This window comes from Chenopodium quinoa, unplaced genomic scaffold, assembly GCF_001683475.1.
Source record: "Chenopodium quinoa cultivar QQ74 unplaced genomic scaffold, ASM168347v1, whole genome shotgun sequence".
Classification (NCBI taxonomy): domain Eukaryota; kingdom Viridiplantae; phylum Streptophyta; class Magnoliopsida; order Caryophyllales; family Amaranthaceae; genus Chenopodium; species Chenopodium quinoa.
In genome coordinates, this window is record NW_018744890.1 from 297,809 (window position 1) to 309,203 (window position 11,395).

The 11,395-nt window shown below is 37.4% G+C and overlaps 1 protein-coding gene and 1 long non-coding RNA gene across 2 annotated transcripts; one reads left to right on the top strand and one right to left on the bottom strand.

The window, feature by feature from the left end:
- Window positions 1–3,064: 3,064 nt before the first annotated feature.
- Window positions 3,065–6,111, top strand: LOC110705961 (40S ribosomal protein S8-like). Its single transcript, XM_021883885.1, has 5 exons — window positions 3,065–3,186; window positions 3,363–3,435; window positions 4,729–5,059; window positions 5,443–5,609; window positions 5,880–6,111. Exons 1-5 carry the CDS (start codon window positions 3,183–3,185, stop codon window positions 5,953–5,955), a joined length of 651 nt encoding a protein of 216 aa, XP_021739577.1. The 5' UTR covers window positions 3,065–3,182; the 3' UTR covers window positions 5,956–6,111.
- A 2,734-nt stretch (window positions 6,112–8,845) lies between these two features.
- LOC110705935 lies at window positions 8,846–10,948 on the bottom strand. The gene is made up of 3 exons (XR_002508156.1): window positions 10,018–10,948; window positions 9,740–9,881; window positions 8,846–9,543 (listed from the first exon to the last, which is right to left on the bottom strand). It is a non-coding gene; the product is annotated as an uncharacterized LOC110705935 (long non-coding RNA).
- Between the last annotated feature and the right edge of the window lie 447 nt (window positions 10,949–11,395).

The window sequence follows — 11,395 nt, forward strand, 5'->3', positions numbered from 1 at the left end:
TGAGGTAGCCCCTGTGGCTTGTCAATTGATACCAGCCGGTACCGCCTGTCTTAGGGGTCCGGCTGAGATAGTTCATATGGGCGAAAGCCTCGAAGCTCGGCTCCACCCCGTGCAGCTCGCACCCGGCCACATAGCCGAGTACGTTGACCCAGGAGTTTGGGGCTAACTGCCATAACCCCAACTCATACCCATCCAAAATCCGCTGAACAGCCGGATGTAATGGGAAGCGAAGCCCTGCCTTGATGGCCGCCTCGTAGCAGCCAAAGCAGGAGCTTTCATAACTGGAACCAGCCGGCCAGACGACTGTGTCTTCTGTATCCGGCACAAACACTAGAAAGTCGGGGCCCATGGTGTGGTTTGCAATAAAGCTCTCCACTTTCTCTTGCATGGCTGTGATTCGGCCCCGAGGTACCGTGCAGTAGTAGGGGGTATTTAGCTCTCGGTAAGAGGCGGATGGTTCCGCCCAATTGTCCCCCTTCTCAACTGCGTGAGAAAGTCTCGCCTCTTGCAGGCGGCTTTTTTTCTCTTCTGTACCCAAAGAAGCATGGCCAGAAGAGCTTGACTCGGAATCGTCCTCCGACAAGTCTGAAGAGGACGACTCCTCCCCTCTCCCGGAGGGTCCCGCCTCCTCTCTTTGAAAAGGAGCAGATTTGTTAACTGTTAAATGGGAAGGGGTCACTATGACTCCCCCCACAGAATTGCCGGCATCCAGGCCGCCTTGTCTCACTTCAACATCTGGCGCCTGGTCAGATGTTTCACTAATCGGCACCCTGTGGGAGGAGCCGTCTGAATTTGAGATCCTAGCTGTCTTTTTTGTTCTGGCCATCCTGCTCTGCATAGACACAGATACAGTCGGACTTTGTATAAAGGGCAAAGATGGGTCCGGAAAAGGGCAGGCGGCACTTCTAGTCCTAGATTCAGCCGTCCCCGGTGACCGGCTGATAACTAACCTAGGTCGTGTCGTGTGCTTCCGTGGTGCCATTTCAGAAAATAAAAAGAAAATTAAGAGTAAGAGAACTGAGTTACCTGAACGAGTGACGGTTGATGAAGTTCTGGAAATCCGGTGCAGTCGGCTTGTCAGAACAGGCGGTAGGTAGAAAAGGTCCAAAATGTCAGAGCAAGTTCAGGGGTCCGAATGTTCTCAAAAAGTTCTCAAAGTGTGAAAATGACTCAAGGCAACTCTCCCTTATATAGGCGAAGTGAGAAGGCGAAGGGTCACTTCCAGAATTCAAAATTTGGGCGGGAAAATCTCTCGTCCATTCGCCGACTGACACCTGTAGCAGGCCGTCGCCCGTTACAGTGCGACACCTGTCACAGGCAACACGTGACCAATCACGTGCCACCTGTGAGGGGCAAATGATTAGGGGATTTTGCTCCTACCAATCGGAATGCGCCACGTGGGCCAATCAGGACATGCCAAGTGTCCCCTAGTTGGAACTGTCAGGGCTTGCCACGTGGCACGCGCTTATTCGTCCACCTTGGACCTGTTATGTCACGACATGTGGCATACTCCATGCCTAATGGAGAAACCGGCCACCTAGGCCCAACTTCCGAGGGAAGCCCAATCGGCCCTAGGTTTACCTAAACCTAGGATGGGCACGTTTCCCAAGGTTATAAATACCTCCCTTAATCCTCATTAAGGGAAAAAAAGAAAAACATTACGGAACACACTAATAACCGGCTGATCTCGCTAACAAAGCAGATTACCTGCATTAAACACTCTCACCTAGAGAGACCTTATTACTTTAATTTCCGCATTAATTACTCCTTAATCAGGTACTAACTTGACCGTTGGAGGCGGAGCTCCCAGGAGTCTCCGTTATTTTGCAGGTACAGGCGTCCGGTTCCAGTCTCGGAATTGTAACTCTCCCGCAGGACATCAGAAAACCCCGAAACAGATACCATGAAAGATTATGGGAATGTTTTCCTTGATTATTCACAAAGAGGAGTCCCGTATAAATACATCATACAAGATTATTCACAAAGAGGAGTCCGTATAAATACATCATACAAGCCTTATCATAGGCTAAACTATAGGCTGATAATTAGGAAATCAATTATCACCGTTCACTACAAGATATACATACAATATATTATACAATACAATATATTTAACAGCTAGCTACAAATAATGATGTATCAACAAATTTGTCATTTATATAAGAAGGTCTTTGTATATTCATTAGTTAGACTTTTATTTAACTTTTGTAATTACTCGTTTGGTATTTACTAGCTTGAATTCATTTTGCCCAACAGTAAAAATACAAAATTGGAGTATGAAAGATCTAACCACTTGAGTTATCTCTCACTCTCTAGAAATGTATGTATTTCATAATCTTATTATGTTTGTTTGATGCCAACATTGAAAATTAAAGATTCGGAGTTCATTATGAGTGGTTGAGTATGCTAAGTAAAAATCCACCCCCCCCTTCCCCCAAAAAAAAAAAAAAAAAAAAAAAAAAAAAAAAACACTATAGTACTCTATAATCTCTATAACTTTATTTAAGTTTATACTCTCTCTCTCTCTCTCTCTCTCTCTCTCTCTCTATATATATATATATTATATATATATATATATATATATATATATATATATCTTTATTTTACCATAGATTTTCCGAATAATCAAATTGTCAAAACACAGTATAAAGTTAGAGTTGATAATATCTGACACGACCAAAACCGGCACGACACCAATACGAAATTACAAAGAAAAACATAAAGTCTACGACACAAAACCAACCCGTTTCATAAAATTGGTCAAATTATGCAAATACTTCATATTTTACATAGTTTTTGACAGATTTTGTGAACAACACGAAACATATTCTAGTACAAGACAAAATATGAACATGACACGAAAAGACTTTTTGTCGGTTCTCATTGATGTATTTACAATTTAACCTTAATCTTAAACCCATTTAAAATGAAACCCAAAATTTAGGGTAAGGAATTCGGAATTCGGAATTCGGATCAGATTATTTCTTCACAGATCGTTTACAAAGCCCAATAAAAAACGTTGAAACTCGAAAACAAAGCCCAAAAAAGCCCATTAAACGAAATAATTAGGGTTTATCTGACTCCATTTCTTCTTCTTCATCACCTCACTGCCTCCCTTCCCACATATTCATAGTAGAACCTCTCAGAAACCCTAGTTTCTGGTTCTCCCAACTTCTGCAAAAATGGGTACCAATTTTCTCTCTCCTCTTCCTCCATTTTCAATCTTCTTCAGTTCATTCGATCTTCAATGGCGTCGCATTCTGAATTTCAGAATGTGCTTCTGTTGTTTTTCTGATTTAAAGGTTTGATTTCTGAATGTGTTGCTGATTTTTCTAATTTTGGGGATTAATTTTGTTTACCAGGTATTTCTCGTGATTCTATGCACAAGAGGCGTGCCACTGGTGGCAAGAAGAAGGCCTGGAGGAAGAAGCGAAAGTAATTTCTCCTTTTTTTTATGGTTTTTATCGATCTTTAGGTTTTTATAATTTGAGAATTTAATTTGCATTTTGATTGTATTTGTATTGTTTTAAATGTCAGATTTATGTTGTTGAAATGATATTATATGATTAAAAATGTTCGTTTTAGTTGATTTTTTTTTATATATGAGTATGTTAATTTATGTTATTTCTTGATTTATAATAATATTTGAGCATGATCAATTGTTTGATTTAATTTCATGAATTTTGTTGTGCTTATGAGACGGTCCTGTGCTGATAAGTAACTACATCTGCACGCAACATATTCCATAAGCTACATTAATGTGCTATTGTCATCAATTTTAAGTTTTCCTTACATTTTTAGGGAAAAATATTGATGCTTTGGCATACATATTGTTCATCATTTTCACACCGTCAGTCGTTTTATTGTAGATTTTAGTAATTGCCTCGCCTTTCAGTTGCAAGACGTGTGCTCTTTGGTTTTATTTCTTGAAAAAATTAGTGATTCGATTGTGCTTATTAGACGGTCCTGTGCTGGTTAGTAACTCCATCGGCACACAACATATCTGTAAGCTACATCACTGTGCTATTGTTTTATTTTTTATGTTCTCCTTATCTATTGAGGAAATCAAGCGATACTTTGGCATACATATCGTTCTCTTTGCTTCCCACAAAGTTACCCTATCATTCAAATTAATTTTTTTTTTGTTATTTTTTATTTTGATGTTTCAATAGAATATTTAGATACTGCCTCATCTTTCGGCTATAAGGCGTGAGATCTTCTGATCGGTTTCTTGTATGCTTTGTTCTGGAGGCACATATTAACTCCCAAAATTATGAGAGTTTTATTTTTTCCATATTTGAACTATTTTCTTCAATTTGGATCCTCTCTAATTGGTACATTTACAGGAACCCCAGTTTTAAAATGTGTTTTTTAAAAAGAACAAAATATTACTCCGTTTAATTTTGTAAAATTTGGTGCGAAAACGAACTGGTCCTGTCTTGTCCCTGTTCTTAGATAAGTTACTCTATCAAGTAGATTAATACATGTTTCTTATTGCTTTGCAATGTTATTTATGTTCATTTTCCTGTGGATCTCAGTGCTGGGCTAGCTGATTCATTACTTGCATATGTATACCTTTGTCTCTTTCTTTGTTAATTGTGATTGTTTTTTGCTAAATCATGACATGACCCTTGTCTCCATAAAGTCTCGATCTTATTCATTGCTCTCCTGTTTTATTCCTTGTGTGCATTGTACCGATGATTAATTTGCTTTTTTGATGATATAAAGGTACGAGCTTGGGAGACAGCCAGCTAACACCAAGCTATCAAGCAACAAGACAGTTAGGAGGGTTAGGGTTCGTGGTGGTAATGTCAAGTGGCGTGCACTGAGGTTGGATACTGGTAACTTTTCATGGGGTAGCGAAGCTGTGACTCGCAAGACCCGTCTTCTGGATGTCGTTTACAATGCATCCAACAATGAGTTGGTTAGGACCCAGACTTTGGTGAAGAGTGCCATTGTCCAGGTTGATGCTGCACCTTTTAAGCAGTGGTATCTCCAGCATTACGGAGTTGAGATTGGACGCAAGAAGAAGAATGTAGCTGCAAAGAAAGAAAGCGAGGTATTTGCTTCCTCTTTTTCTTTTAGTCTCTTACCCTTGTCATTATGGTTAACCTTGATTGAAGTTAGCCTATGTGTGCTATTCTCTAATTGCACATTACCGTTTTCATGTTAATTAGCCTATGTCCAATTTTACAGTGTATGGCTGTCATGGGACAGAGTCGACCAAAAATGAATTTTAGGATGTGAGGTCCTGTATAAATTATGGTTTTGAGATGTGGATTGATTAATAACTTGGTTTAGAACATGAGTTTATCCTAGTTTAAGAATTGAAAAGTTTTGTTAAAAGTGAAACTGGATAAGTTCCAAAAGAGTAGAGACATGTCATTATTATCTTGGTTGTATAGCTGGTTTCTGATATATGTTATGTATACTACTTGATAGGAGGCTGAGACCACTGAAGAAGCCAAAAAGAGCAACCATGTTGCGAGGAAGCTGGAAAAGCGTCAGCAGACCCGCACTTTGGATTCTCACATTGAAGAACAATTCGGTGGTGGTCGTTTGTTGGCCTGCATTTCTTCCCGTCCTGGTCAATGTGGCCGTGCTGATGGGTAAGTGATTTCTCTTTTGTGAAAATGGACTTCGTTCTACCATTAATTTGATTCACTATTAAGAAAAGTAGTCTAATACTAAGTCATACTGTTTGCAAATTCATAGCTCAATGCCATCTTTAAACCATCATTTGGAGAAACTTGCTTTTGCCTTTATACTATAGAAAAGCATAAAATACTTGAACATTAAGTAGTTTAGATGTTTTGGCCTAAATTCCGTTTGACTTGCGTTTCAACTGTCTAAAGAAGCTTTAAATTGGTCTGTGGCAGATATATACTGGAGGGCAAAGAACTGGAATTCTACATGAAGAAAATCCAGAAGAAGAAGGGCAAATCTGCTGCTTAATTTTTTGCTGTAGAATCATAGTCAGATATGTTATATCTTTTTTTGGTTGATCGTAGTCGTGTTGAGTTCAACTCTGTTAATTCTTCCAAAACATTTTGTAATGTGTAGTGTGATGCTTTTATATTTATGTTACCTCTAGTTCAACGTTGGCCTCCATTTTCTTTCCTATGTTTCTATCATAGCTTAGCAATATAACAGGGTATACACGGATTGGATTACTTCGCATGAATTATTTGTGGATTATCCAGTTAAGAAAGATTGTATGAATAAGAAAAATGTTACAACTTGAACACATAAATACATAATTCTAGTTCATGTTTGTTTGAACACACTTAACTCTAGTCTATTATGAACACCTTTAACTCAATATAACAGGGTATACACGGATTGGATTACTTCGCATGAATTATTTGTGGATTATTCAGTTAAGAAAGATTGTATGAACAAGAAAAATGTTACAACTTGAACACATAAATACATAATTCTAGTTCATGTTTGTTTGAACACACTTAACTCTAGTCTATTATGAACACCTTTAACTCAATATAACAGGGTATACACGGATTGGATTACTTCGCATGAATTATTTGTGGATTATCCAGCTAAAAAAGATTGTATGAACAAGAAAAATGTTACAACTTGAACACATAAATACATAATTCTAGTTCATGTTTGTTTGAACACACTTAACTCTAGTCTATTATGAACACCTTTAACTCAATATAACAGGGTATACACGGATTGGATTACTTCGCATGAATTATTTGTGGATTATCCAGTTAAAAAAGATTGTATGAACAAGAAAAATGTTACAACTTGAACACATAAATACATAATTCTAGTTCATGTTTGTTTGAACACACTTAACTCTAGTCTATTATGAACACCTTTAACTCAATATAACAGAGTATACACGGATTGGATTACTTCGCATGAATTATTTGTGGATTATCCAGTTAAAAAAGATTGTATGAACAAGAAAAATGTTACAACTTGAACACATAAATACATAATTCTAGTTCATGTTTGTTTGAACACACTTAACTCTAGTCTATTATGAACACCTTTAACTCAATATAACAGGGTATACACGGATTGGATTACTTCGCATGAATTATTTGTGGATTATCCAGTTAAAAAAGATTGTATGAACAAGAAAAATGTTACAACTTGAACACATAAATACATAATTCTAGTTCATGTTTGTTTGAACACACTTAACTCTAGTCTATTATGAACACCTTTAACTCAATATAATAGGGTATACACGGATTGGATTACTTCGCATGAATTATTTGTGGATTATCCAGTTAAAAAAGATTGTATGAACAAGAAAAATGTTACAACTTGAACACATAAATACATAATTCTAGTTCATGTTTGTTTGAACACACTTAACTCTAGTCTATTATGAACACCTTTAACTCAATATAACAGGGTATACACGGATTGGATTACTTCGCATGAATTATTTGTGGATTATCCGGTTAAGAAAGATTGTATGAACAAGAAAAATGTTACAACTTGAACACATAAATACATAATTCTAGTTCATGTTTGTTTGAACACACTTAACTCTAGTCTATTATGAACACCTTTAACAATAAGGTGTGCTAGTTGAAAGTTAATTAAAGTACGAAGCTTTTTAAGAAGTTTATCACAACTAAGCTTTTTACCGACTCACTGGTTTCTAACCAAAATAAGGGTTTTTTGTTTGAGGGTAATTAAAAGAGTGGTTATATTCTTCATCTCAATTTCTTTGGGGAAAGCTTGTTTAACTACTTATTGTTTCATTTCTGTTTGTATTTTGATACTTTTGTTAATTGTATCATCTCAAAACAAAGTATATAACAAAAAATTCAGTATAGGCCTAAAATTCAGTAACTAAACAAACTAAATCCTCATATTACATCATTTACATGTCAGATTTCAATTATCCTCATAGTAAAAATCAATTCATTAATAAATAGTCATATAAAATTTACAAAAGGAATGAATTTAATATCAACACAATTCTTTTACGGGTAATCTTGTTCAATTATGTATGTGCCTGCGTAAGCTACTACTCCGTATCACCACTAGTATTGGGTGCTGTCAGCAGTTGAGCAAACTCAGATGCTGCCTCCTGCATAGATGGGCAGTTTGCACTCTTAGCAGGCCGCACACTGAGGCATTTGCTAGTATATTGAGCCACCTTGAAAGCTACCTCAAGCGTACATTCACCCTTCAAACACGGGTCAATAATTTTCTCGAGTTGTTCCTTGTTGGAGACTGAGAGCTGCTCTATCCAGTACTCCAGATTTGTATCTTTTGCACGATGAACACCAATTAGCATCATATACAATAGCACTCCAAAACTATACACAACGCTATGATTTGTTCTATGGCCTGCTGCAGTTTTACAATCAGACCAATAACATAAGATTATTAAGTACAGGGAAACATGAAATGAACAAGGTAAGCATAGGGAAGTCAGTGGGGCGGGTCAAATAGGAGACCTGCCCCAACCCCGCCCGCCCCAACGGGGCGGGGATGGGTCTTGGTTTGGCGGGTGATGGGGCAGGGATGGGGATAAAAACCATACCCGCCATGAGTGATGGGGCGGGGGTGGATTTTAGGTTGTACCCGCCCCACCCCACTTCGTACCTGCCTCATCTCCACCTACCCCCCTTCGTACCCGCCCCATCCCCACCTACCCCACTTCGTACCAGCCCCATCCCCACATCTATATATTTTTAAAAACAAAATTATATACTTTTATACTATTTTATAAAAGAAATTATGTAAAATAAAATAGTAAATATAATACTTTGTAATACACTTATATTATAAACAAAAATATGTAATATTAACAATAATTTTTTTCTTTTTGCAATCTTTATTAATTATGAAGGATTGTGTATTTGGGAGGCGGGAATTAGGCGGGTCTTAGATGGGGAGTAGATGGGGAGTAGGTGGGGGTGGATATCCAAGTGGGGGTTGGGGTGGAGATGGGAATGAATTTTAGACCCGCCACGGGGATGGGGATGAAAATTTTAGGTGGGGATGGGGATGGGAAGCACAACATCCGCCCCGCCCCGCCCCATTGACATCCCTAGTAAGCAAAGACCACGATTTAGATATGAAAAAAAACACTACTTACTATTTAAGAAATCTGGAGAAAAATATTCTGAACCTTATAAATAAAAATGGTTTTTCGAGTTATAATCCCTTGAAAATTTTGGTAAGCCAAAAACTGATATCTTTGCATTATAATCCTGAACGATCCACAAGGAGAAGAACGGAAGAGTTATGTATGACACTATGACATTATCGACTATGTATACCATAGATTTTGCTTTTTGCATACATTTTCAGTCTTTTTTTTCTTCAGATAATATCATAATGCTCTTCATAAACTACAATACAAAAGCAAATTGTTATATGATAATACTTCATATTTATTTTGTACCTGATCAAGAAGTATTCTTGAGGGCCTAAAGTAGTCGTACACCCATGGTATGTCGGAACAACTACTATTCAAAAAGGCTAGGCCTTGAGCTACTCCCAAAGCTATGCTCATCCGCTGATCCCAGCTAAGTGTATTACCTGCAGAGGAAAACTTGAATTTAGCTGGACGACATTGATCAAAATGCCTTGTAAAAAGTAACCGAGGGAGTAGCATAGCTTGGGTGACAGAATGACATAAATTGATGTACACACAATTTGATCAAACTCTTGGGCACCAAGACCCTAAAACTTTACTAATAAGTGAAGTAATACTTCATACTTTTTAACTGCTTACCATTGAACAAATGATTATTTAAGCTTCCTTTGGGCATATATTCAGACACTAAGAAAAGTTGTTGCTTTGTCCAGCAATATCCAGATCCTAATAGGCGAACCAAGTTCGGGTGAGACAATCTTCCCAAGAAGTTCAACTCATCCTACATATTTAGAAGGAGATCAAAAAATCAGTTAGAAAGATTGAACATTATGCATTCTAATTCATCCAAAATGTAGAAACAATCTGAAAATCACAATACAAATCATGCCAGAGGTTAAAAAATCCAACGTTATTACCTGCCATTTTTTATGTTGACTACTCTCTTCACTACAACAATAATATGGCCTTGATTACCACAGGGATTTTGGAAGTGGAAAAAGATGATGGAGTAAGAACCGCCTCGTTCATAAAACCCTTGAACACTGGTCCATCAGTGAGGGACCTCGTCGAGCTGAAGTTCTTGGTGGCCTTTTTCAACTCTTTGTAATAAAAAATCCTCAAGCTACTGCTGGAATATCCTACTTCATGGTCAGGTGCTTTCTGTTCCAATTTTTTTTTCTTAGAAACATTACACAAGCACAATAACATTATGATGGGTAAACCTATAAAAGTGAAGCTAAGGATGGGAATGAGGATTTAGAGCAAAGTGGGTAATATGGAGAAAAGCAGTGATGTATTACAAATTATATAGAGGTGTCTAAAAGTCTCATTTAATAACAGAAGCTTACAGCAAACGAATGTATAGAATCATGCAGAAATTCTGACAGTAAATGAACACGCTTTACGCTGACTTAGCTTGCATTCTGCAGTCAATTACAGTACGAAAAAGTCATTTGAGTCATTATCCCAAAGAGCAGACTATAATGCACTCTGATTTAACTTGTAACAAATCTGTACAAGGAAATATCAAATGTCAGTCAACTACTAAGTTTCCATATATGTTAGCAAAGAAATTCTTCAAGCTATTTTAGGAAAGTAGAATTAGACATTTACCATAAAGTCATAAGGTGGATTCCTATGAAGGAAAATTCCACCCTATGAACAACGCAAACATAGATTGACTGACTTTTTTCCTGATTGATTACATTAAATTCAGAAGTAAACAACAGAAAGACATCAAATTTTACATCTCCTTCGTATCTTCTAATTTACGCGTACAAAAAGTTTTTGATCCACCAGTGCTCTATTTTGTACACATAACACACGTTTTCAAAGTCATATATCCCTTCAAACACTTTTCTGCAATTTTACTAAAAAAGCTAAAACATAATGAAAAATTCCACTGATTGTCAATGAGTGGACTTGAAAGTTCAATCAGTGAGGTACCAGTGAGGTCTCTATCATACCTCCAGACTTCAGCACCTTTCTGCTGTTGAATTTGTGCACGGCACCTGCATATTTTGATGCTCGCTGTCTTGTTAGGGAACATCCAACACGTTTCTAGGTATACTCGAAAATTAACTAGAATGCTAATGAGAGAGGACAATTTCATATGAAATGTCTACCATAGTACCATCCCTCTGGCACTTTTTGTATCTGAAAATATGCATAAAACATGCATTTGTAAATTTCTAGCAGAGGGATACCAGATGCAGTGTTACTTGGGGCGCTGAGGGGGACACGGGGCTGAAAGAGATGCTCCATAAACAAACTAACTCAACCTCATTACACAGG